At 40.6% G+C, this 27,815-nt stretch overlaps 2 protein-coding genes across 2 annotated transcripts; both read left to right on the forward strand.

Moving 5' to 3' along the window:
* The first annotated feature begins 1,818 nt into the window (after window positions 1-1,818).
* Window positions 1,819-20,715, forward strand: arvcfa (ARVCF delta catenin family member a). Its single transcript, XM_062434437.1, has 16 exons — window positions 1,819-1,839; window positions 4,612-4,788; window positions 5,932-6,554; window positions 7,955-8,433; window positions 8,522-8,705; window positions 8,812-8,929; window positions 9,221-9,389; window positions 12,579-12,596; window positions 12,746-12,817; window positions 13,684-13,811; window positions 14,400-14,550; window positions 14,642-14,834; window positions 15,972-16,083; window positions 17,621-17,708; window positions 20,360-20,436; window positions 20,623-20,715. The coding sequence occupies exons 1-16, from the start codon at window positions 1,819-1,821 to the stop codon at window positions 20,713-20,715; spliced, it is 2,703 nt and encodes a 900-aa protein (XP_062290421.1).
* Window positions 20,716-25,899: 5,184 nt separating this feature from the next.
* LOC133995567 (bone morphogenetic protein 10-like) lies at window positions 25,900-27,659 on the forward strand. The gene is made up of 2 exons (XM_062435023.1): window positions 25,900-26,239; window positions 26,611-27,659. Exons 1-2 carry the CDS (start codon window positions 25,900-25,902, stop codon window positions 27,657-27,659), a joined length of 1,389 nt encoding a protein of 462 aa, XP_062291007.1.
* The last annotated feature ends 156 nt before the right edge of the window (window positions 27,660-27,815 follow it).

Raw genomic sequence — 27,815 nt, forward strand, 5'->3', positions numbered from 1 at the left:
ATGGAACTTGTGTTTTTTTTCGAGTGTGGAGCTGGAACAGTGGGAGAGCTGTGCACAGCAGCAATCATTTCTGGAACAAATGGAGGCATTTTTGCATGTCAGTAAATCTTTGTAATGTGAAAACATGCTGTTTCATGAATGTTGCTTTGATTTGACTATGAAAGAACCAACAATTTTTATTATTATTACTATTATTATTATTATTATTTTAAATTAAAGGAGATGCCTGAACTCTTAGCCCTACTCTTTGAGGGAGCTTGAGCTGCTTCAGTTTTAACTTAAATCACTTAAATCAGTATATTCTTATTTATACTGTCAAGGAGGCAACATGAAGTGAAAAATGGGTTATGACCAACAAAGGATTACATAAAATGAAAATGAGAAGAGCTTCACCCATACCAAGGCGTTTAATGAAGCAAATCTTTAAAAAAAAATGCAGAGGTATTTGCTTTAAAAAGGTCAAACTGCAGACTATTAGTGATGTTTGGACAAACCAAGATGAAACGAAATACTGCAGATGCCAATGGGGATTTCTAAATACTCAAAGATCAATGACATTGAGGGCTGCTCTGTGGTCTGTGGTCTGTTTGATGGCAAATTGGAAGATGTTGAGAAAGCAAGTAAGACTCTGAAAATCATAATGAGAGTATGTTTCAGTCAAGTGGAGCAGTGCTTTGTGTCTCAGATCATCAACTGGGATGATTTCAGACCACTTCAGCTGATCTTAGACTCATTTTAAAATGGTGTGATGTAATGCTTGCTACATTGAATGAGCCAGGGGGTTTACAATAGACATCTACAATGAGTAATTCAACATTTTATAGTGACAGCAATATACCTAATGTGCTTGCTGAATATTTATCTCCTGTTTACATTTCATTCCTCCATTATCTTCCTGTATTATCTCTACACTTATACTGACAGTGAATTGAGCAGGTGCCGTATGAGGAAGATTTGCAGGCAGTGATGGGTGATGAAAAGGCATTTGATTTGTTTGATACAGTTTGCAGAGCTGTTGGTCCAGCAGTGTAGCGTGTATCTGCCTGCTGCTGCATACACTGCCTCTATGTTTACGCACCTTCCCATCCCTCCATTTCCCATCCCTCATCTCCTGTAATGCTGCACATGGGTGACATACTACTGAACTAGTGCGGGCTTCTCTGCTCCAGCTGCATCTGCTTGTAAGCCCACAGGGGAGAGTGTGTGTGTGTGTGTGTGTGTGTGTGTGTGTGTGTGTGTGTGTGCATGTGTGTGCTTGTATGTATGGATGTATGTGTGTTTAAACTGCCTGTGCACCAAGACTGCTAGCACAGGGATTGCGGGTCTCTGCACTTACCTAAGCCATTCACAGGCTCAGCACCACACAGTTGATTCAGCACCTTGCTAATAGCGCACACATTAACTGCAGCACAGATCAGAGGAGGAGTGCAGTAATGAGACAGAGCTTGGTGTGTGAGTGTGTGTGAGTGTGTGTGTATGTATGTATGTGAGAGAACGTCTGTGTTGAGCAAATGTGTGCATGGTGCGTCTAGTGTGTGTTTGTGAAAGAAAGGGAAATAGAGGCAGAGAGAGTGAGAGAGGGAGGGAGAGAGAGAGAGGGAAAGAGAGAGAGAGAGAGGGAAAGAGAGAGAGAGAGAGAGTGAGAGAGAGGACGTGTGTTAGTGGGAGCTGGGAGGAAGGATGGCTGCTCATGTTTGAACTGCCTCAAATGCTCAAAGGGAGAGTCACGGCAAAAATTCAGCAGAAACAGAGAAAAAGACGTGTCACTGGGGGACGCATCTTGTTCATCATTTGTTGGGAAACAGAAAAGATTTGGCAATGCCTGCCGAAGTGAAAGAGGTAAGTGTGTGGTGGAATGGCTCTATTTGCTCTGTACCCTCCCTCTTTTTTTTTGCCTATCAGTTTTTTTTCTTCCTGCAGAGAACTGTAGCCCTCCTCAGCTTTGCATTCTGCCTCTGTCATGATGAATGAAGGAGGCATCAATTGCTTCACCTCCTCGCCTCTTGCTGCTGTTCAGTGCAGTCTCCTTGTGTGCATGGGGACGTGATGCTATCATCTTCATTAAGTGCCTGTGTGTGTGAATATGGGTGCACGTGCATGGGTGTGCATGTGTGCATATGCATAGGCAAGCTTATAAGGGCGATAATCTTTGATTGCATTATGAGGAGAGGATGTCCCTCCGGGGAAAAATGCTGCACACACTGGTAAGTGTATTGCCATGATTTATCAGAGAGACATTAAATCTGACCATGCAGCATTTAACTATTTGAGGAGCAGAGCATAACCAGGAGTGAAAGGAGACTCCAAATAGAAACTTTGGGAATGAATATCTTTCTTTTCCTTTTTTCCAGGCCATCATTTTCAATCAGCATTTCTTCTAAATAGGCCATTCTGGTTGAATTATGGCTAAACAAGATGTATTGCATAATGGGGAATGGTCTTTCTGGAGAATACAAGTCTGAAATAAGAATAGTCTTTGGTCATTTTAGTGCCATTTTGATTCAGGATGTACAGTGACATCTGTAAATGTACAATGGACAATATGAGTATCACTGATTCAACAGATAGTGGAGGGCAGATGAGTGGTGACAAAGTTGTGACTAATGTCTTCTGACATCAGTGGGCTGATGTCATGTTTTATTATCCTGTGGAAGCATTACTGTTTCAACTCCAGTTTGATAAAGACAAAAGCTGTTAAGTCTAATTCATACTCAAGTTTGATCACTAGTAAAATGACTTTGCTCTGCAAATCTGCTGATTTAATTGTGACTGAGAGATCCCACTTTTGACATCATCTTTTCTTTAATGTGGTGTCTTCTGAATGGATTTGTGACAAGTTTGAATCATGGCTTGTGCCTGTTGTGCCCTTGAGCTGGTCACCAAAAACTGAACTCACTTGGCATTAGATCAGATTCTGTTTCCCAAAATAATACAGTGGCTACAGCTGGCCTCTATACTGAGAGTTGACAGGAACAAGATGCTGATCATGTCATCCTGTCTCCTGCCTCGCTGCACCTAACATCTATATGCTATAACTCTTTTCAAAAAATGAATTTAAAAAAAGGCTTAGTCAGATTCAGAATCATCATCTCGACCTATTTGGCTCTGTGAGCACACTCAGTTAGTGATGGTGCAGTGAGTTATTTAAATGAGCTTTGACTCACACTGGCCTGGCCTTCCCTAGAGCTCGAATCAGACAGGGGACAGGCACACAGGCCCCTGTCCAGCCTATTATCATCCTCCAAATCCTTAATCAAGCTGTCTGTAGGGGACAGTAGTACCCCCGTCTGTCTTTTGGCCAGCCATTCATTTAGCGCTGGCTAACAATATCCAATCTACCTCCCCCAGATCAAGCCAGGATCATCTCATTGCTGCCAATTTCTCCTGCAGTGTGACCCTTTTTCTCTCCTCGTCCCTCTGACATATTTTGCTCATGGATACGAGGGGCTGTTGTGTTTGGTGAGAGAATCATGCTCTCTCCCCACATTCAGTCAGCTGTTCACTGCAGCCTGATTTAATGCAGTGGAGTTGAGTTCTCAGCACTTGTTCGGTTGAATGCCGCAGCCTCAGAAAGAGTTTTTTTTAAAATTTTATGTACACTTTTGTCTCAGCATACCATATGGTATATTGGGTATATACTGTATGTGCTATTTAGAGACACATTTCAGGTGACATTGCATTGGTGTCATATTTCGCACAATGAGATTTGATTTAGAGTATAGATATGGTATTCAAATAGTAAAGTCTGTCATAGATTGTGTAATGGAATTCCTATAATATAACCTTTTGATTATGATCTGTAATGGTTTGATGGATTGTTTAAGTCATTGTTTGTCCTAGATTTCAAAGATGTTAAACTTATGCAATCAGAAGGCTGTCAAGACCGAAAAGGGTGTAAAAGACAATCAGATTTGATACTGAGATCATTAGAGCAGCGAGGCAATCTTCTGTAGACACACCAGAATGAATATGAAGTTAGCAGTAGTTTTCTAGAAAGAAAAAATCTGCACAAAATCTGTTTACAGTCAAATAGTGCCTCCAGTTCTTTCTCAGACCAAGACACTGAATAATTAATCCACTCTGGTTAATGAAACCCATTTTGTTGAAAAGAAAATGTAAGTTCTGCTTGAAATAAACAAATGGAAAATTACAGAAATATCCACATGTTGTACCAGAGCAAGCAGCTGCATTATTGATGCAACAGTCACTTGTGGTAAATCAGGTCTCACACCAAACAACGTATATAAATGACACTCACTGACACTTCTCACAGACAGTTATTTAGCTGAAATGTAGAAATCTTTTAGCATTTGTGAGTGATTTTTCTTCTTCATCATTTTTTTTTAACAGAGTCTGATCTGTGAAAGTCACCCAGTAAAAGATTGTCTGTCAGTTTTGTACAAATTTGATACTTCAAATCATTACAAAAGTTTTAACAAGTGCACACAAAGTTGCGCAATAACTTTATCCTCACTTTTTCTAATTTATATAGAATTGGTGCTGTCTACATCTTTATCATTTCCCTATATTTGTGTACACAAAGAAGGGAAACTATGTTGGAATGATGCTGATCAGTGACAGTTCCCCTCCTGATTTCTATGTGTGGCATAGGAGCAGAGTTCAGAGGGACCTCCTCCGCTATCTTTGTCCCAGGAGGCTAAAGAGGCAACTCTAGATAACCCATCCACCAATGACGAACTGGACACACCCACCTCCATCGCCTCCGTGATGACTTCGACCAATGACAGCTCTACTGAGACTGACACCCCGCTGCAGACAGACACTGAGGTTCATGACTTGTTTGGTTACATTTGGTCACTGCCTACTGACTTATTACAGTTTGTTATAATGTTGATATTGATTGATCAACATTTATAGGCCTCCTATTTTACACTTATGAAAATATAGATTTTTTATGGTGTTTTCTATGGAGAGATTAAAGCTGTCCTAGAAATGAAGAAATAGTGAAAATAGGCAGTAAAAACAAACCTGGGATACTGCGATTTTATTTAATCCGATGAGAGATAAAAGAATAAGTAAAAAGTGTTTTAAATTAAATATCAGCCTATTAGTAGCACTTCTTTCTCCATAGATTCTCAGACAACTCCTTCTGAACTTGCCATGTTTTAGTCGTTCATGAGGTTCAAACAGGACACTAACATGTGATCCATTATCATTAGAAGTAAAATATAAATATATGTATCATAAATTAAATATTTTCCAGCATAAATCGCGCATTTCATGTCTGAGACACACATTTTGTCTTTTTATCTATTAGTCTTGTCTCCTGAAACTTTTAGTATAAAACCCATTAAAGATTTAAATTTTATTATTTTTTTTAACAAGGGTTGCAGTTACAATGACAGACAAAGGAAGCGAAATTGCCTTCTAGTGCAATGATACCATGACATTTTATGCAATCAGTCAATTTGCTTGTTTTTGCGCTTAAAACTAGTTTTGCTTTTACTCTGCTAGGAAATAGTTAAAATCAAATCAATGTTCTAAACCAGACAATTAAATTTCCTTCAATTTACTCTGCTTCTAAACAATGGCTGGACCTCAAGTTCTTTCATCAAAGTCCAATCTAAACTCATTTTCAACAAGGGGAATTCATTATTCTTTGGCAGGAAAGAAGAGTTCATTATTTACTGGTGGAGCACATAGCCAGGGAAGTGATGAAAGGATGATGATTGAACATCACTATGAGAAATAAGCTGGGATGGGCTGTACAGTTTAAATGAAAGATAAACACATGCTGTAGGTAGGTTCAAATAGTTCCTGCTAGACTATAAACACATCGATTTGGTGGCATTAAATGGGAGAGGAGAAACCCTGAGGCCTTTTTGGACAAACAGGATTTTAAAGACTAGGAGATTCTGATTCTGATATCAGAGTTTTGTGATAACAGTTGTGGTGCATCGATTCTTGCAGGAGTTCAAGGCTGTGGAGCATGAGGGCGAGAAGGCCCCGAATGACACCCAAGAATCCTCAGAGACACACCTGGAGAACTTCCACACATTGGATGCGCCTGATTTTACATCAACCCCAATGGTTCAAGATAATACCCCAATTAAGCAACCCGTCCCTGAAGCAAACACTGAAACCTCTGAATCTGTTACACCAACCACAACAAGCAGCAGCAGCACCACCACAGCACCACCCCCACAGCCTCAGGCGGTACTGCTGCCTGTGGAGACTCAGCCAGTGAACCCGGACAGCCAGAGCAGAGTGTACACCATACCCGACAGCTACAGAGGCATTGGGGGTGACTTGTGTGCAGGGTATGGAAGCCTGTCTCGTGCTACCCTTCACAGCTACTGGCCCCCCAAGAACTTCCAGCCCGGAGCTCACTACACCTTACCCTTCCTCAGGGACAGCTATGCTCCCTCAGGCCTCAGCAGCCAGACAGATGACGATGGCCTTGGTGAACGGGGAGAAAACCCTCTGGCCATGAAGACTGACCATGCAGCTGCCAGTTACCCAACACTGGGTGGAATCCACCAGTTCAGGCCAATCACCACCATGGAGCTCCTCAGGGAGCCGTCAAGAACCAGGTAAGGACAAAAGTACAATAGATAAAACTTTATTGATCCAACAGGGGAGACTGTGTAAATGGATTTCAAGGACTCTTGTGGTTTCCATGGTATCAAGAAAATGTAGAGTCAAATATAAATCAGTCTGTACATGTACTCATACACCTTGAAGGTGCCAAGGGAAAGGGAAACAGTAGTATGTATATATTGCTTTGATACTCAATCAAGTTATAACATTTAAAGTGGACATATCATGATTTTTGTGATTTTCTGTCATTTATATTTTGTTATAATATTGCATGTCTATGTTAAACATGGTCAAAGCTCTAAAAACGTGAGGTGAATGGAATTTAAAACCCAGGCTTCAGTCTGCTCTGAATACCTCTGCTTCCCTATTGAACTGACGTCAGATCGTTTATGTATGGCCACATCTGGACATCTGTTCTATAGTCTTTGTTACTAAGGTTATTGCTGAGGTTGTTCCATGGGCTGGTCATGTTGTCCACTTGTATATTGGATCAGATTTTGGCTTGAACATGAACTGATGTATTTGAGTTGACATTCTGTGTATAGAATGAGAAAAAGAAGTGAAATCCTTCTACTACTGCTGCTGTACTACTGTACAGTACTGTATTGTGCTACATAGCCTTCTGGGGAACAGCTTCCAGAAGCTAATCAGTTACAATAGAGTGGGCTCATTGGGAGGGGGCCTTAAAATGAAAAGAGCTAAAATGGCCTGTTTCAGACTGAGGCTAAACTGAGAGCCAGTAAAAGATAAATACTGAGTTTTTTTCCCCCGTTTATAATGTCAGCCTTTGATGCCATTAAATGTTTTTGGTTAGAAAACAGACTGGGAAAGTAAAGAATAGTCATCACTGAAATATCAATATAGTCCCTGACCAATCTACCTTGACTTGACTGTATACATTTCATTCCACCAGATATATCTTACATCACATAACGTATTGATCTGTCTTCATATTGTAAGTGTATATGTCGAGAACATATCCAAACAAAGCACAAGTTAACACTTAAACTCATTTTTATCTCAAAATGGAATTCTGTAATTATCCAAATTAAACTTTGTAGCTACAGAGAAACCCAGTAGTTGCCTCTGTCCTGTTCCCGTGAGTCCGCCTGGACAGTAGAAAGACAGATGGACAGCAGTTAAGTAGCAGCTGGTATCAATCAGGAATGGCAGCCTGCTTCAAAGTCAATAAATAAAGAGGCTTCACCTGTTATTACCTGCCAGAAGCTTTTCCTTAGGCCATATAATGTGACAGAGCTATTTCCATAAGATTCAAGAAACTCACTTATACTGCTAAACTCACTGAAGCTCAGTGTAACGACTCAGAAATGGCATTTAACCTGTTTAATTCAACCTGATCTCAGTGCATTTGTGACTTTCTCTGTCTCTTCAGAGGTGGCTACGATGATGCTTTCATGGCCCAGCTGGAGGGGAACCTGAACCCTTTCTTCCAGGCCATGTGCCGAGCACAGACCCTGCAGTTACCTCACAAACGCAGCAGCATGGTCAGTCTAGACAGCATCCGTAGAGACCCGCGCTGGAGAGACCCCAACCTGCATGAGGTGATCGCGATGCTCAGCCACCCGATGGACCCAGTCAAGTCTAATGCAGCCGCTTATTTGCAGCACCTGTGTTATGAGAACGACCGCATCAAGCAGGAGGTCCGCCAGCTGAATGGAGTGCCAATATTGGTGGAATTACTGGACCATCCTAAAGCTGAGGTCCACCGCAAGGCCTGTGGTGCTTTGCGCAACATATCCTATGGCAAAGACCACAATAACAAAATGGCCATCAAGAACTGTGATGGCATCCAAGCTTTAGTCAGACTGCTGAGGAAGTCCAGCAGCATGGAGGTCAAAGAGCTAGCCACAGGTACAGCTGAATCTTTGAGTCTCCCTGGAGCCATAACCAGCCATACCTCAACTTACTTTCGCAACTTTTGTGTTCTTTCCCCCTGCAGGAACTCTGTGGAACCTCTCCTCACATGAGCCACTAAAGATGATGGTCATCAACAATGGGCTTCAAACACTGAATGATGAAATCATTATCCCACACTCAGGCTGGAGGAGAGACTCAGCCGACCCGTCCAAACTGCAGAGTGCTGAGTGGACCACGGTCTTCAAGAACACCTCTGGATGTCTGAGGTAACCTTGGCTGCTGTCAAGGAATGAATGACAGTAGCCATTAAAAGCATACCTGTAATGGACTAATGGAGTTTTAGCAGCTTTGCTAATAATGCTGTTTCAATAGGAACGTCAGCTCAGATGGGGCGGAGGCTCGACAGAGGTTGAGGGACTGTGAGGGGCTGGTGGATGCACTCCTTCATGCCCTTCAGTCAGCTGTAGTCAACAAGGACACTGACAATAAGGTTGGTGAAGTCACTGACAGTCATTATCATTAGTGTGCAGTTTCAGACAGCATCACATTGATTGAGAAAGAAGTTCTTTCTACAAAATATGTAAAACAACAGTTTAATGATACTATAGAATATGAACGACAATATAGTAAAACCCAGTTGTAATAATAGGGGAACTTAAATGCATGAGTCATCAATACATTTAGTTATAAAAAGGGAACTGAAGAAATAGTCAGTGATTACTCCTGCCTCTGTACAGCATCTATCTTTGATTTAAATCTTCTATCATTTTCCTCCATTTAGTCGGTCGAGAACTGCGTCTGCATCCTGCGAAACCTGTCCTATCATGTCCACAAAGAAATACCAGGTGTGGAGCGATTTCAGGAGCCCCATGCCAATCATCTGATGAGATCAGTGGGACAACAGAAGAAGAAGAATGAGCCTGACAGTTTTGGAGGAAAAAGACCAAAAGGTTTGTAGACATGATAAGTGATGAAGTGAAGTAATTATCATTCCCTCTCTTAGGTTCATTCATTTTCTATTGCATTGCAAGCACAGCCACTGTGACACCCAAAATCAAAACTTTAATATGTCTTATACCAGGTGCATGTCCAATAGGAGCCTAAAGTAGCACAGTTTCTGCAGTTCAGACAGAGATGCACTAATGTCTGTGATTGTAAAAAAAAAAACAAGGTCAACTTCTGAAGCTTTTACAGTTTTTTAACGCAGCCCTCCTCTCATAACACTCCACGTTTCCAGCTTTTAATGAGATTTATTTAGAAATGATTACCCACATTTAGAGATAATTAGCCAGTACCTGTAAACTTGTAGAACCCATGTGAATAAACCATAACTGTTTTTTCTCAGTTTGAATTATATTATTTAGAGCTCTGGCTCTGGCTCTGGCTTTGGGTCATTGTTTCATATTTCTTTTTTTTTCTTCCAATGTGAGCCTGAATACTTCATAAACACCCTCCACATGCAGGGGCTGGTGATGGCTTTTGCTCTGCTGGAGAACCCGGTTTCAAAATTGAAAAAGCTTGCATATACTTACTGTTACATCAGTTATGTGGTTTTTATACCAATCAACTGAAGATGTTTCCAACTGTGAAACGTTGCTACTAATGCATAACCCTTATAAATAAAAATTTGAATTACAGATGATATACAGTAATGAATAGGAAGCAGCAGCGCTGGTGCGCTGGTGAGTGTTTGTGGGAGGGGGTACTTAACCCTCCTGTTGTCCTCGAGTCAAGGAAGGAAGGATGGGAGGGAGGAAGGAAGGATGGAAGGGAGGAATGAAAGAAAGGAGGGAGGGAGGGAGGGAGGGAGGAAGGAAGAAGGAAGGAAGGACGGAGGAAAGAAGGAATGAAGGGAGGAGGGAGGGAGGGTGGAAAGAGGGAAGGGAGGAGGGAGGGAGAAAGGAAAAGAGGAAGGGAGGAAAGAAGGACAGAGGAAAGAAGGAATGGAGGAAGGTAAGGGCGAGCAAAGAAAGAGAGAAGGAGGGAGGAAGGAAGGTAGGAAGGAAGGAAGGAAGGAAGGAAGGAAGGAAGGAAGGAGGGAGGGAGAGAGGAAGGAAGGACAGAAGGAAGGAAGAAAGGGGGATGGAGGAAGGAAAGAAAGAGAGAAGGAGGGAGGAAGGACAGACGGAAGGAAGGAAGGAAGGAAGGAAGGAAGGAAGGAAGGAAGGAAGGAAGGAAGGAAGGAAGGAAGGAAGGAAGGGAGGAAAGAAGGAACAGTCAAAACAGACAGGGATGGAGGAAGGAAAGAAAGAGAGAAGGAGGGAGGAAGGACAGACGGAAGGAAGGAAGGAAGGAAGGAAGGAAGGAAGGAAGGAAGGAAGGAAGGAAAGAAGGAAGGAAGGGAGGAAAGAAGGAACAGTCAAAACAGACAGGGTCAATTTGACCCGGGAGGACGACACGAAGGTTAAGAAATAATAGCGTTGGAGTTAATTGAAAGTTTGGCAACTTTTCACCAATGCTAGCCTTTCAACTAATAACGAAACTGAAAAAAAAGGAAAAATTCCTTCCTGAGCAAATCTTGAACCCTTAAATGAGGAAGCACCTCTTGGACCTGGTGATGTAACATCAAACAGGTCCTAATGGACTGGTAAGCAATCATTGTCCACAAACAAGGAATTTTGTGGGAATTAATTCGCACAAAAGTCAAGGCACACTGCTTCATCAAGGTACAAAAGTTAAAAAAAGCCTTTATTGTAGAGGCTGCATGATAAAAACAACACAAACATTCATATAGTCAGACTAGTAAATAAAGCATATTCATAGCCACAGTCCAGTTTGTTACATCTTTATGTACTGTAAAGGATCAAATATAATTGAAAAATGAAAAGAAAAATAAGAAACTAATAAAAAAATGTGGAGATAACAGAAGAAAAAAAAAAGAAAAAAAATTGGGTGGGGAAAATCAATACCTTATTAATTTCATAAAAAGTGAATAATAATTTTCTTCAGTCACATTTATTACTAGTATTCATACTTGGGCATTTGTAAAATGAATGCCCGTGTTAGCCTCAATCATAATTTGGATTTTTAATTATTATAAGTTGATTCCCCCCCCCCCCCCACCCCCTTTGACTGTTCTTTCTTCCCTCTTTCTTTAATTTTTCCTTCCTTCTTCCCATCCTCCCCTCTTTCTTTGCTCCCTCCTCCTTCCATCCTTCCTTGCTTCCTTCCTCCTTTCCTTCCTCCCTCCCTCCTTACTCCTTTCCTTCCTTCCTACCTTCCTTCCTTCCTTCCTTCCTCCCTCTTTCCTCCCTCCCTCCCTCCTTACTCCTTTCCTTCCTTCCTTCCTTCCTTCCTTCCTTCATTCCTTCCTTCCTTCCTTACTCCTTTCCTTCCTTCCTTCCTTCCTTCCTTCCTTCCTTCCTTCCTTCCTCCTCTTTTCCTCCCTCCCTCCTCCTTACTCCTTTCCTTCCTTCCTTCCTTCCTTCCTTCCTTCCTTCCTTCCTTCCTTCCTTCCTTCCTTCCTTCCGTCCTTCCTTCCTTCCTTCCTTCCTTCCTTCCTTCCTTCCTTCCTTCCTTCCTTCCTTCTTTCCTTCCTTCCTTCCTGCCTGCCTGCCTGCCTTCCTTCCTCCTTTCCTCCCTCCTTACTCCTTCCCTTCCTTCCTTCCTTCCTTCATTCATTCCTCCCTTCCTTCTCTCCTTCCTTACTCCCTTCCTTCTCTCCTTCCTTCCTTCCTTCTCTCCTTACTTCCTTCCTCTTTTCCTCCTTCCTCATTTCCTTCCTTCTGTCCCTCCTTGACCTGAGGACAACAGGAGGGTTAATTTGGTCTTTTCAGGTCTTTTATTTCATTGAATATATGTTTTTTCTTTTATAGTGTGTGTTTACTGAGTACAGATATAATGAGGGAGTCTGATGTGGCTGTGAAAATTATCGTGTCTGATTGAATTCTGTAATTAATTCCCTTTGTCTGAGTATGTGACTGATTGAGTCTGAGGAAGACCAGTATAGTAAAGATCCTTTAACTTTTCTGCCATAAAAGATAAGTATGACTTGACTTTTGTGGGAATTCACTCACCTTATATGTGGCCCATCTCACCACATGGAGTTCTGTTTTATCTGCGTGTCCCTTTTCCAGCACGATCGATTGAATCTCTGACATTGTTCTGTCGTCTTTTCCCCTCTAACCCTTATTCATTAGAGGAGTGGTTCAATCAAGGTCAGTCTCGTTTTATCCTGAACATTTTCAAGACAGTAACACGGTGCTTCGATTTGAATTTTACTGTTATTGTATTGTACTGTATTGTACTGTATTGTAATTAAAATGGTGTTTGTGTTTGTGTGCATGTGTGTATCTGTGATGTACAGGTTGGAAAAATGGATTTATGGACAGAAAATATGGAACATTGGATTTACCAAAACGTACAGAACAAATGAAAGGTATATATTTGAAAGACTTAACATAAAAGATTGCAGTTCAGATTGAATAGAAATATGCATTGCCTTAGGTTTAATACTAATAGATTATAGGTAGATATCCGTACCTGCTGTCTGTGTATATGCTTTGTATGCATGACGTTGGCATGGCCTGGTAGGGAACCCATTGAAATGCAAAGCCACACATCAGCACCTGCACCACTTGAGGAGGGTTTCATTACTGGAAACAAAGTGACCCACCAACTGAAAGTGTGATAACATTTTTATCTGGCAACTTCTTAAAGGAGGAACATTTCCCCCTGGCAATATAAGACAGGCATTGGAATTTGATACGATGCAAAGATACAGCATGTATCTTATTATATACTATTTTTTACATTTTGTACAGTATAATGTGTTTAGCCCTGGAAGCATGTTGTATGTGGAAACTGTTGCAAAAATCATAGTATACTGTACATTGTATGTGGATGTGGTTGCCGTCGGAAACGAGATCAGAGCTAAACTCATGCCTCCCACGCTCCCAGCCAGTGAATGCAAATGACAAGCATGTTATGGTCTTGGGTCAGCTTTATACTACTTGGCAGCCGTCCAGCAGCCTCCACTGGCTCGGTGCAAAAACCTTCTGCAGAAATGGGCAGGATCCGTAATTTTCATTAAATTAATCTAACTGATCATCTACTGACCTGCCTACCTATTGACCTTCCAAATTAGAGGAAATTCAGTGTATCTGTTCAGGAAATATAATGTTCAATAAAAAAAAAAAAACCTTCATTAAAGCATCATCCCTTACATCTTTAGCCACTGTCATACTGGTACTTTTTCCACTGCTTTGAATGCCATCCCTGACATTCTCTGCCTTTCTATTAAAGGGTTGGAGCTGCTGTACCAGCCAGAGGTGGTGAGGCTTTACCTGTCTCTTCTCACCTGCAGTCACAACCATAACACCCTGGAGGCGGCTGCAGGAGCGCTTCAGAACCTTGCTGCGGGACACTGGGCTGTGAGTGGATTGAATAGTTATTTCTTATATGTCTTATTGTCTCTAAATGACATAATGACTAGGATCTCTCTGCTGTTCTGCTCAAGTGAAGACTTAAAATAGAGCTGTATCATAAAGGAATAAGATACATTTAATTTGGGTATGGGTTTTGTTATTTTCGAGGCTGCAACCATGTTCAAGTGTGCTTAAGGAGGGAGATGTGGCGATTGATCATCTTAATCATGTATCATAAGAAATCACCTTTATTCCTATATCCCTCCAAGTGGATCACTAGGCGCATCAAATAATGTGCTTTGCCAAGATATACTGTACAATGAATGTCAGTATGATTTAAAATCAACCCAGAGGCTAGGCTGAGATGAAAGGAATATTAAAATGTTGATATCAAGGTGAATAAGAGAGGTGTTGAGAGAGTGGAACTTAGTTCTTATTTATAGAATATAGCAATTCATTTTCATAGTGTACTACTGGTGACACATGATTTGGGTGGTAAAGATATGAAACAGGACCGTCAAAGCTAAATCTAGCAGATGCTTCCAAAAAATGCTAAGGCTGACATCACTTAGCTTTTATGCTTTGTGTTTGCAGTGGTCCAGTTTCATCCGTGCTATAGTGAGGAAAGAGAAAGGCCTGCCAATCCTGGTGGAGCTGCTGCGCTCAGATGTGGACAAAGTGGTGCGAGCTGTGGCCATTGCTCTTCGCAACCTGGCCATGGACAGAAGGAACAAAGACTTAATAGGTAACATAGGTCATAATTACTCACATTACGCAACTCTACGTCTGCACACTAAACACTAACTTGGATTTTTTCTTTTTTTCTGTCATTACAGGGAGCTACGCTTTGAGGGACCTAGTTGGTAATCTGCCATGTGGGCAGCAGCACCCAGCAAAGAATCTGGAGGGAGATACGGTGGTGTCCATCCTGAACACAATTCATGAGATCGTCACAGATAGCCCAGAGAATGCCCGAGCCATCATACTGGGCCACGCTGTTCAGAAACTGGTGGCAATCAACAAATCAAGGTAATGTGTAAACTGTAAACCAGAGGTGTCAAACTCATTTTCATTCAAGGGCCACATACAGACCAATTTGATCTCATGTGGGCCGGATCATTAAAATGAAGGAAGGAAGGAAGGAAAAGAAGAGAGGAAGGGAAGATGGAAGGAAGAAAGGGAGGAAGGACATATTGAAGGAAGGAAGGAAGGAAGGAAGGAAGGACAGATGGAAGGAGGGACGGATGAAATGGAAGGAAGGAAAGAAGTGGAAGGAAGAAAGTAAGGGAGCAAGGACAGATGGAAGGAAGGGAGAAAGGAAGAGATGACAAGAAGGAAGGAAGGAAGGAAGGAAGGAAGGAAGGAAGGAAGGAAGGAAGGAAGGAAGGAAGGAAGGAAGGAAAAGAAGACAGGAAAGAAAGATGGAAGGAAGAAAGGAGCAAGGACAGATGGAAGGAAGGAAGAGAAGACAAGAAGGAAGGAAGGAAGGAAAAGAAGAGAGGAAGACAAGAAGGAAGGAAGGAAGGACGGACAGATGGAAGGAAAGAAGGAAGGAAGGAAGGAAGGACGGACAGATGGAAGGAAAGAAGGAAGAAAGGACAGTGGGCCAGATTGGACTCCTCAGCGGGCCGGTTCTGGAAGGAAGGAAGGAAGGAAGGAAGGAGGGAATGAAGGAAGATGGAAGGAAGGAAGGAAGGAAAGATGGAAGGAGGAAGGAAAGATGGAAGGAAGGAAATATGAAAGGAAAGATGGAAGGAGGGAAGGAAGGAAAGATGGAAGGAAGGAAGGAAAGATGGAAGGAGGAAGGAAAGATGGAAGGAAGGAAATATGGAAGGAAAGATGGAAGGAGGGAAGGAAGGAAAAATGGAAGGAAAGAAGGAAGGAAGGACAGGCGGCCGGATCGGACCCCTCGGCGGGTCGGTTCTGGCCCGCGGGCCGCATGTTTGACACCCCTGCTGTAAACTCTCTATAAAATGTCATTTGAAATCCAAAGCAAAAGTATCAGCCTGTAGATAAAATAAGATATAAAAAATACAAAATAACTGCAGCAGTTCATGATATTAGAAGCATCTCAGGGCAATCAGAACTTGATTTTAATCATCGGGACGGGGCCGTCTCAAAGCTGTCCTCCGTTGTTTAACACATTGTCTGATGATATGTCGTCAGCCAATCAGCACGTGAGACCAAGGCCGCTTCCCATGTGCTTCAAACAATATGGGCCTACAAGGAGCTGAGAAGCACTCTAATCAAGGCCGGCTGGAACAAGAGCCACTTTAAGGTATTTCATTATGATTTCCCTTCATTTTACAACGTAAAGGCAGTCAGCCGTCAGCAGTCGGCATGTGTAATGAACTTCATAAATGTTTCAACAGTTATATTTTTTTATTTTTTTATTTGATGCTTTTTTATCTGGTAGTAACCTGTGTGCACATCACAAAGTTGTCAAATATGGATGAGGGCAAAAACATTGCATTAACCTTCGTGTCGTCCTCCCGGTTAAAAATTGACCCTGTCTGTTTTGACAGTTCCTTTTTTCCTCCCTTCCTCCCTCCCTCCTTTCCTTCCTTCCTTCCTTCCTTCCTTCCTTCCTTCCTTCCTTCCTTCCTTCCTTCCTTCCTTCCTTCCTTCCTTCCTTCCTTCCTTCCTTCCTTCTTCCCTTCCTTCCTTCCTTCCATCTGTCCTTCCTCCTTCCCTTCCTTCCTCCCTCCCTCCTTTTCTTCCTTCCTCCCTCCCTCCCCCCTTCCTTCTTTCCTCCCTTCCTTCCTTCCATCTGTCCTTCCTCCTTTCCTTCCTTCTTCCTCCCTCCTTTCCTTCCTTCCTTCCTTCCTTCCTTCTTTCCTTCCTTCCTCCCTCCCTCATTTTCCTCCTTCCTCCCTCCTTTCCTTCCTTCTTCCTCCTTTCCTTCCTTCCTTCCTCCTTTCCTTCCTTCCTTCCTTCCTCCTTTCCTTCCTTCTTCCTCCCTCCTTTCCTTCCTTCCTTCCTTCCTTCTTTCCTTCCTTCCTTCCTTCCTTCCTTCCTTCCTTCCTTCCTCCCTCCCTCCTTTTCTTCCTTCCTCCCTCCCTCCCCTGTTCCTTCTTTCCTCCCTTCCTTCCTTCCATCTGTCCTTCCTCCTTTCCTTCCTTCTTCCTCCCTCCTTTCCTCCTTCCTTCCTTCCTTCCTTCCTTCCTTCCTTCTTTTCCTCCTTCCTCCCTCCTTTCCTTCCTTCTTCCTTCCTTCCTTCCTTCCTTCCTTCCTTCCTTCCTTCCTTCCTTCCTTCCTTCCTTCCTCCTTTCCTTTCCTTCCTTCTTCCTTCCTTCTTCCTTCTTCCTTCCTCCCTTCCTTCCTTGACTCGAGGACAACAGGAGGGTTAAACTGTGAAATCTGCTTTGTCTGGAAAATAGAAAAAAATTGAAGACAGTGACTTTTGGGCTCAATTTAAACCCTCAAAATTATTTGTGTAGTAAGCTGAAAATCGCTGAGCACCAAAACACACAAAACACCCAGCAACAGCAAGGTGTTCAAGGGAATCAGTTTAGCATATTGTCTCCTGTTGCATTCAAAACACACACACACACACACACACACACACACACACACACACACACACACACACACACACACACACACACACACACACACACACACACACACACACACACACACACACACACACACACACACACACACACACACACACACACACACACACACACACACACAATGCTGTCCAAAGCTCAGTGAAAGTCATATTAAAAACCAAATGCATTCATTTCTGTGATAAGCATAAAATTGTGGTTGTCAACCAGTGATGTAATCCCTTTTTGTTTTTTTCAAAGCCAACAACTACCGGAGTGATTAAAAAATCAAAGAGTGGAAAACAAGGCAACGATGACATCACCTTGCCTCTCATGGATAAGAACCAAGGTCAGAATATCATTGCAATGCTTTCCATCAGCTAAATATTATTAAATCATCATCTAAATGAGGAAAAAAAGTCCTCTAGGTAGGGGAATATAAAACATGCTTTTAAAACATACTGTGGTTCTTGTCATGTCAGGGACAAAAGAAACAAGGCATTTTCAGTCCCAGACCATATTCTTCTAAAAAACATCGCCTTAAACCAATGATGTGCTGCCAAGGTTATCAGTGTGCAGACTTTGCTTATTAGCCTCAACAGTCTCTCCCAGAGGCAGGGCCGTTTCACGCATCACAAGTCGCATTTCATTTCAATGTTTAAAAAAAAAAAAAAAAAAAAGGGAACCAACTTTCCCACATCAAGAGCGACCTCTAGCTTCCCACTAAAACAGGGATTTTCTTTTATTAATAATAATAATAATAATAATAATAATAATAATAATAATAATAACAATAATAATAATAATAATAATAATAACAATAATAATAATAATAATAATAATAACAACAACAACAACAATAATAATAATAATAATAATAATAATAATAATAATAATAATAATCATAATAATAATAATAATAACAATAATAATAATAATAATAATAATAATAATAATAATAACAATAATAATAACAATAATAATAACAATAATAATAATAATAATAATAATAATAATAATAATAAGGGCTTCCTTTTAAATTATGAAGAAAACTTATGAATGAAATATGAATTTGGGGGGAAATTACTCTAATTAATTTATTTAATTGCATTTGCCTTTTCTCTCTCCGGTGCTTCTGTTCAAATAATGGTCTTTTTTACTTGATTTATGACTTTTTAAAGCATAAAGCTCCTTTAATTTGTAGAGTTTTATTCTAAAATGATTATAATCTGTGGTCAAAGACTAATAGCAAAACTACTGGTTGATAAATCTTCTCCACAGACTGATTTACATGTATTTTTTCTTTCCATGTAATATTTCTAAAACTCCTCTTTGCTATATGGGTCAATGACGTGACGCCTACATTTACAGTCCAACTGCATTTTTTTCAGTTAGAAAAAGGTTTAATAACCCTCCTGTCGTCCTCCCGGGTCAAATTGACCCCGTCTGTTTTGACTGTTCCTTCCTTCCTTCCTTCCGTCTGTCCTTCCTCCCTCCCTCCTTCTCTCTTTCTTTCCTTCCTCTCTCTTTCCTTCCTTCCTTCTGTCCTTCCTTCCTTCTCTTCAGTCCTCCCTTCCTCCCTCCTTCTTTCCTTCCCTCCTTTCTTTCCTTCCTCAATCCTTCTCTCTTTCTTTCCTTCCTCTCTATTTCCTACCTTCCTCCCTCCCTCCCTTCTTCCTTCCTTCCATCCTCCCTTCCTCCTTTCCTTCCCTCTTCTTCCCTTCCTTCCTTCTTCCTCCCTTCCTTCCATCCTTCCTCCCTCCTTTCCTTCCTTCTTCCTCCCTTCCTTCCTTGACTCGAGGACAACAGGAGGGTTAAATTGATTAAAAAAAATACCATATATATGTCCTACCTTTCCTTTATATGTAATCACTTTAACTTTTCAAAAACCACAAGTTATTAGTCATTTTTCTGTTATTTAAAGTGACAAAATATCATGTGGTGCGACCAATAATACCAATAACTGTATTAAATTCAGAGTAAAATATCACTTTTAATATTAATCACTGATACAGTATGCTTAACTGAATTGTATTTTTACATTTTTTTAAATCATTTTTAAGCAATTTACAGGAAAAATAAGTCTTACATACATTTCAGAAGTCAACTGTGACATTATAGAACATAAATATGAGATTATTATTTACAAAAACTTAAAGGACATGCAAATAATTTGTTTCTAAACACTTAAATTCATTTATTTTAAGATAGATCACGGTCGCACCACATGACTTTTTTAAGGTCAGTTCTAATTCATCGAGATGGAAAAACACATAAAACACATAATTTACTATTTTAACCCTTGTGTTGTCCTCGAGTCAAGGAAGGAAGGGAGGAAGAAGGAAGGGAGGAAGGAGGGATGGAAGGGAGGAAGAAGGAAGGAAAGGAGGGAGGGAGGAAGGAAGGAAAGAAAGGAGGAAGGAAGGGAGGAAGAAGGAAGGAAGGGAGGAAGGAGGAAGAAGGAAGGACAGGAGGAAGGAAGGAAGGATGGAAGGGTGGAAGAAGGAAGGAAAGGAGGAAGAAGGAAGGAAAGGAGGGAGGGAGGAAGGAAAGGAAGGAAGGAATGAAGGAAGGACAGGAGGGAGGAAGGAAGGGAGGAAAGGAAAGAAGTGAGGGAGGAAGGAAAGGAAGGAATGAAGGATGGAGGAAAGAAGGACTAAAGGAAGGATGGAGGGAGGGAGGGAGAAAGGAAAAGAGGAAGGGAGGAAGGAAAGAAAGAATGAAGAAAGGGGGATGGAGAAAAGAGAGAATGAGGGAGGGAGGAAGGAAAGGAGGAAGGAAAAGAAGGAAGGGAGGAAAGAAGGAACAGTCAAAACAGATGGGGTCAATTTGACCCGGGAGGACGACACAAAGGTTAATATGAATTTATGTGTACTCAACATTGTTAATGTTTGAATTACTGCAATAGATATTCCCATATTTATTATTTTTTAAATAAATCCTTATACGTCATTGACCCACATATCTGCTGTTGGCTTTATTATAATTTTCCCCTTGCAGATGTGTATTCCAGTTTAGAGCCCAATGATAGAGTTGGAGATGGAAAAGGACCTGTTGTGGAAAGAGATGCTCTGCAGGTAATCTGCACCGAATGCATCAACGTTTTCTAAAGATTACTTAAAATTGATTCTGTAACTCATCCCTGTTGAGGAGGATAAGAGTGGATTTTTGTAATAAATGATTTTGTGTGTTGGTAAATGTCAGTGCCTTTCATTTAAATCGAGTAACACTGTGACGCATGGTGTGCATTTTTCTCGACCTAGGCGATAAGTGAAAGAAAACACTTCATCAGAGCTGGCAGACCTGCAGTAGGCCTCATGGATAACAAACCTCCGCCGCTGGACTCCTGGGTGTAAACATGACAACAACACCAGCCAGCCAAGTCAATTAAATCCCGTAGAGACACTCTCTCCATCAGTGGAAAACACGGATTTACACCATGTGATCATTCTTGTAGAGACAGAGAAAAAAACAAACAATTCAGTTAAACATACTTTCTTTTGTTTACAGGAAATGATGTGCCAAATATATTTACATGTATTTATTAATGAAGGAAATAGAATGATGGATTTTTGTCATTGGATGATAGTCAATGAAAATTTGCGATGGATTATGAATGACATCTGAAATAGTCTAAATATGCAAAAAAAGTGGTGAATCGTGACTCCAAAGAATATATTACATGTATAATTAGATTTTTCCTGGAATGGGATAATTTATAATACTTCTAGTTTGTTAAACTATTGAGGCCTAAAGTGACTAAATGTGGATCTGTTGTTGTCCATCCCCATGGGTTCTGGGCTAAAGAAGATTCTGATATAAAATTATATGACAAATATTTTTGGTCACTGTTTGAGGTAATTATTAGGATTAGGACTATTGATCTCCTGGTCATCAAATACATCCAAATAGTTAGTTTAGTCTCGACAAACCTGCCATCAGACTCAACTGTGCGATTATTAGCAAAATTGTCTGTTTGTTTCAAGATAGGCAAAAAAATGAGATTGTAAATGTGTAACAAAGGACTGTTAATATTCTAAATGAAGGCATTTATATTGTAATATTTATTGTAATACCCATGTTATTATTATTAAAGGTTATACATGTGTATTAGCTAATACCAGTAAGTGATCCTACATTCAATACAACTCTGCTTTGCAGTGGTCCTTTTTGCATTGCGATGTTACAGTAAATGATAAATGAGAATTAAAAAACGTGCATAATTTCTCATTTTTATTTGTATTGTCTCCTTTGTATCAGTGGATGTTACACTACGCAGCAGTCCCTCACAAGTTAAACTAATCACATTTTTATGTGTTCTTGAAGGGATTAATTAATAGACTGAAGTTCAAAGGCAATGATGTATAAGGATTTTCAACAACTCAATTTTAGAATAATAAAAACAAGCATATCTAATGCAGTAGTTCAAACATTCAGAATGTTGTGTACCTGAAAATTCATATTATAAATTTGAAAGTGATTTTAGTGGGTTTTTCAAGATTAATTGGCACTGGCCTTAAAAAAGTCATGTGGTGCGACCATGATTCATCTTGAAATATCTTATATAAATAAAAGATCATCATTTACAAAAAAAAAAAAAAGCAAATACTTTGTTTCCAAACACTTTATATTACTGAAAACTTGTAAAAAAAAAAAAAGAAAAAAAAGATGTGAAGCGTGTTAAGTAAATTAATTTATTTCAAGATGAATCATGGTCGCACCACATGACTTTTTTTAAGGCCAGTGCCAATTAATCTTGAAAAACCCACTAAAATCACTTAATTTCACATTTATAATATGAATTTTCAGGTACACAACATTCTGAATGTTTGAACTACTGCATTAGATATGCTTGTTTTTATTATTCTAAAATTGAGTTGTTGTAAATCCTTATACGTCATTGACTTATATGCGTACTGTTCAAATTGCCAAACTAAAGATTTAAAGCATTTTTTTATCATTTGAAGTACATATACTCACAGCGAGGGCTAATAGCCAATACCTGTCATACTGCACTAGGTTTACAAAATGATAAACACACCCCCGTAGATGGACTTGAACTTTAATCACAATTACTAAACACGACAACAAAGGTGGGTCATATTAGGCCAGATGCCAGTTAGCCGCATTTGTCAGCTGTAAATGAGGTCTGGCACTCACAGTACAATCAATGCAAGTTTTTAAACAGCTAACCCAACACAGCTCCAAACAGAACAAATCTGTGCCAAGATGGCAGGTGCATCAGCCAAAACCCCCTGAAACAAAACAGAACAAAACAAAACAGAACAAAACAATTAAAAATGTATGTAATTAACCCTCCTGTTGTCCTCGAGTCAAGGAAGGAAGGATGGGAGGGAGGAAGGAAGGATGGAAGGGAGGAATGAAAGAAAGGAGGGAGGGATGAAGGGAGGAAGGAAGGACGGAGGAAAGAAGGAAGGAAGGGAGGAGGGAGGGAGAAAGGAAAAGAGGAAGGGAGGAAAGAAGGAAGGGAGGAATGTAAGGGCGAGTAAAGAAAGAGAGAAGGAGGGAGGAAGGAAGGAAGGAAGGAAGGAAGGAAGGAGGGAGGGAGAGAGGAAGGAAGGACAGAAGGAAGGAAGAAAGGGGGATGCAGGAAGGAAAGAAGGAAGGGAGGAAAGTAAGGGCGAGCAAAGAAAGAGAGAAGGAGGGAGGAAGGACAGACGGAAGGAAGGAAGGAAGGACGGAGGAAAGAAGGAAGGAAGGGAGGAGGGAGGGAGAAAGGAAAAAAGGAAGGGAGGAAGGTAAGGGCGAGCAAAGAAAGAGAGAAGAAGGGAGGAAGGAAGGAAGGAAGGAAGGAAGGAAGGAGGGAGGGAGAGAGGAAGGAAGGACAGAAGGAAGGAAGAAAGGGGGATGGAGGAAGGAAAGAAGGAAGGGAGGAAAGTGAGAGAAAGGAAAGAAAGAGAGGAGGGAGGAAGGACAGACGGAAGGAAGGAAGGAAGGACGGAGGAAAGAAGGAAGGAAGGGAGGAGGAAGGGAGGGTGGAAAGAGGGAAGGAAGGAGGGAGGGAGAAAGGAAAAGAGGAAGGGAGGAAAGAAGGACAGAGGAAAGAAGGAAGGGAGGAAGGTAAGGGCGAGCAAAGAAAGAGAGAAGGAGGGAGGAAGGAAGGAAGGAAGGAAGGAAGGAAGGAAGGAAGGAAGGAAGGAAGGAGGGAGGGAGAGAGAAAGGAAGGACAGAAGGAAGGAAGAAAGGGGGATGGAGGAAGGAAAGAAGGAAGGGAGGAAAGTGAGAGGAAGGAAAGAAAGAGAGAAGGAGGGAGGAAGGACAGACGGAAGGAAGGAAGGAAGGAAGGAAGGAAGGAAGGAAGGAAAGAAGGAAGGAAGGAAGGAAGGAAAGAAGGAACAGTCAAAACAGACAACACGAAGGTTAAATATAATGTGTTGAAACATGTCCAGTATTGCAATTTACTGACATGAAACTCAGAAGTGGTGTTTTCATCATTGTTAATTAGATTAGATTATTTTATTTCGAATGTGTAAAACAATAAAAAACAAAAACAAAAAAATATAACATATTAAAAAAAAGAAAGCACAATGGTCTCACTGAAGAAGTCAAAACGTATTGAATCCCACCCCTGCTTCCTAAATCAATACTTGCTAGCTCCTAATTTAATTACTAATTCATATCATAGAATTTCTTACTAATATACAGTATATTATATGTAATGTCAATATATATACATCTATATTTACTCTTATCAATATATAAATCATTGCTACATTTTTCCATTAAAATAGCTATATACATATACATACATACATTTTCAACAACTCAATGTTAGAATAATAAAAACAAGCATATCTAATGCAGTAGTTCAAACATTCAGAATGTTGTGTACCTGAAAATTCATATTATAAATGTGAAAGTGATTTTAGTGGGTTTTTCAAGATTAATTGGCACTGGCCTTAAAAAAAAGTCATATGGTGCGACCATGATTCATCTTGAAATAAATTCATTTACTTAACACGCTTCACATCTTTTTTTTTTATTTTTTTTTTTACAAGTTTTCAGTAATATAAAGTGTTTGGAAACAAAGTATTTGCATTTTTTTTTTTTTTGGTAAATGATGATCTTTTATTTATATAAGATATTTCAAGATGAATCATGGTCGCACCACATGACTTTTTTTTTAAGGCCAGTGCCAATTAATCTTTAAAAACCCATTAAAATCACTTTCAAATTTATAATATGGATCTTCAGGTACACAACATTCTGAATGTTTGAACTACTGCATTAGATATGCTTGTTTTTATTATTCTACAATTGAGTTGTTGTAAATCCTTATACGTTATTGACCCATATACATATATTCATATATACACATCCCCATATGTACACATACATACGTAGATATGTATGTGTACATATGGGGATATAATTAGAATTAACTTCAAATAATTAGAATTAACTTCAAATTCAATTAAAAAAATGTAACAATTATTCACTCATTGAATATGAACAAGAAGTCTTTAAAACACTATTTGTGTTGCAGAATGAATGCTTGTTACATTTTCAGCATATTGCATCTGCAGGATAGTGATTCAGCAGTGACTCAGCAATGGATGATCATAAATGAGTGCATGCAGCACTTTAAAGGGAACCAGTGGAGTTTTTTTGGTTCACATTTTCATTACAAAAGTCTGATATAGTAAGTAAAAGTGATGATACAGTATGTGTGTGTTTTACATACACTGAGGACGCTCAATGACATGGTGAGGTTTCTTTTAAACCATAATATGTCTCTCATATAAAATAATTGATTCTAAAACTAACATTTCATTACTTTTTATTTGTTGTCATTTGCTTGTCCAGGTAGGTATATGTTGAATTGATTACATGTGTGAGCAGTAATTAGTTAAAAGCACATGCAAATGAGATCAAATGAGCCTCTCCACTGTCTAATGAAAATGATTAATCTGATCCAAAAATGAGAAAAAGTTCAGATATTTGCCTCTACACTGGCCTCTTGTGGAGATAACGCATGTAAATTATATTGTTAATTGGTAATTGGGTTTCTGCATTAGACGGGACAATTGTGCAAACAACATAATTCCCATGTTTAATTTGCTGCATATTTATTGAGTTTTGATTTCCTTATCCCTAAATGCATCCGATTTATTTCTAAATAATTTATTGTGTCTTTTGATTTCCGTGTGGGGCAGTTTACAGTGATTCCTAAAACAACTTGTGTTGATTTAAAGGCACTGTCCGGCAGGTTTTTGTCAGTGGTTAACGAAAAGGAACAGCGTACATCAAAATGTGGCAGAATACGAGTGGAAATTATGGATAAGTCCCTGGCGGGGAGAGAGAGAGAGGGGCCGAGCAGGGCCTTGGTGGCACAGCAGATTGGACAACACAGCCCTGCCCTCAGTACCAAACCTGAAGATCAACAAGGGCAAAGCTGTTTCTCTTTGCCCCCCAACAACAACCTGTTGTCCTTTAACGAAGGAGAGTCCACCCTGGTTGAACTGTTCTATCACATCTGATACTCAACCTCTGGATCTAAACCTTTCCTCCACTCAACCATGACCGTCTCAGTCTTCTCCAGCCTGGGCTTTATCCGCTCTCTGAGTGTCCTACTTGTGATGTTGACTGGTTTGAGCTTGAGCAGTTCCATCAGATCTCCTGAGAACCATCACAGGACATCAGTCGGTAGGGACGGACGTGATAATCCACTACTTGATGCACAAGACTTTCTGAGCCAGTTTCTGTCCACACTAAACCTCACAGAGCAGAGGCCCCAGCCCCGGCCCCTTGACGCTCGTAAGGAGCCACCAGAGTACATGCTGGAGCTGTACAACCGATTTGCTAATGACCGCACTGCTGTGCCCTCAGCCAACATTGTGCGCAGTTTCAAGAATGAAGGTATGAGCTTCTTTTTGTTTGATAGCACAAAAAAATGTTGGAAATGTCAAAGACAATGTTTGCTATTTTTTGTATTATTCTAACCTTTAAAACCTTTAAAAAAAACAACAACTCTCAAACCACTGGGATCCTATTTGACATCCTAAAGAAATATTTAATGAATTTAACATGAATGTGGACGTGTTCATTTCTATTGTTTTATTTTGTTTAAAATAATGAAGCTTAAGTTTTGACAATGTACAGATAATATAATTAAAAACAAAACGATCCAGTGCTTTATTACAACATTTAAAATACAGTTTAAGTTTTGTTTTAACCACAAAAAACATACACAACGTACTGAGACACACTTATTAATATTTTAATTTCAGATTCCTCCCCCTACAGTATAACGGCCAGGGGTGTCAGGATACATCCACTGCTGTTCAACATCTCCATGCCTCACTATGAGCACATAACAATAGCTGAGCTTCGCCTGATCACCCTGGTCCGGAGGGCCCAAAGACCGTATGCTGGCCTTGATTGCAAGGTGACCATCTACAAAATACACGAGGGTGTTGTTTGGACAAAAGAGGTGGGGAAAGAAGAGAGAAGGAGGGATAAAGAGGAGGTGGTGGGGACGACAGATTTGGAGGAACTGGTGACAAAGCATATTCATGCCAAAGATAACAGCTGGGTGTCTTTTGACCTGACTCATGTGGTTACACTCTGGGGGAAGTCAGGGTGCACAACTCACAGACTGGAAGTTCATATTATGAATCTGGGGTCAGAAGAAGCAGGCGCCGCACAAGAGGGTGCAGAAGAGGGTGAAAGTCCGATTGAGATTGATATCGACAGACGCTTGGAAGGGAAACACAATGCGGTGATGATCATATTCTCAGATGATAAGAGCAGGAACCACAAACACGAAAAGCAAGAGCTCAACCAGATGATCGAACATGAGAATGACCTTCCGGAAAACACGGACTGGAGCCAACAAGCTTTCTGGGGGCATCGCAACGCCGGCCGTGCTAACCAGGACGAGCTAGACACACAGTCTCTCCTGCAGCTGCAGTCCAACCTTATCTACGACACACCTCCTCGAATCCGTCGCAATGTTAAGAGTGAGCCATGCAAAAGAACCCCGCTGTTTGTGGATTTTAAAGACATCGGCTGGGATTCATGGGTCATCCAGCCACTGGGCTATGAAGCATATGAATGCAACGGTGTGTGCAAGATACCTATGACCTCTGAGGTCTCGCCCACCAGACATGCCATAGTGCAGACACTGCTTAGTACTAAGAGTCCAGAGAGAACATCGCGTGCCTGCTGCGTACCCACTAAGCTGGAGCCCATCTCACTCCTTTATCATGATAACGGGGTGATCACTTTCAACCACAAGTATGAAGGCATGGTGGTGGCAGAATGTGGCTGTAGATAGTCCTGAAAGTGATACTGTTACACAGAGATAGAGACTGTGCACTGATGGATAAAAAAAAGAAAATCAGGCTGATGCTTCAATCATCATCTCAGAAACATGTATCTATATCTATCTATCTATCTATCTATCTATCTATCTATCTATCTATCTATCTAT

Source organism: Scomber scombrus, chromosome 15, assembly GCF_963691925.1.
Source record: "Scomber scombrus chromosome 15, fScoSco1.1, whole genome shotgun sequence".
NCBI classification, from domain to species: Eukaryota; Metazoa; Chordata; class Actinopteri; order Scombriformes; family Scombridae; genus Scomber; species Scomber scombrus.

Coding starts and splice junctions, on each gene's coding strand:
- arvcfa (XM_062434437.1), top strand. CDS start 1,819: ATGCCTGCCGAAGTGAAAGAG. Junction 8,930..9,220: donor ACAAGGACACTGACAATAAG/GTTGGTGAAGTC, acceptor TCCTCCATTTAG/TCGGTCGAGAACTGCGTCTG. Junction 13,812..14,399: donor TTGCTGCGGGACACTGGGCT/GTGAGTGGATTG, acceptor TTGTGTTTGCAG/TGGTCCAGTTTCATCCGTGC.
- LOC133995567 (XM_062435023.1), top strand. CDS start 25,900: ATGACCGTCTCAGTCTTCTCCAGCCTGGGCTTTATCCGCTCTCTGAGT. Junction 26,240..26,610: donor GCGCAGTTTCAAGAATGAAG/GTATGAGCTTCT, acceptor TTTTAATTTCAG/ATTCCTCCCCCTACAGTATA.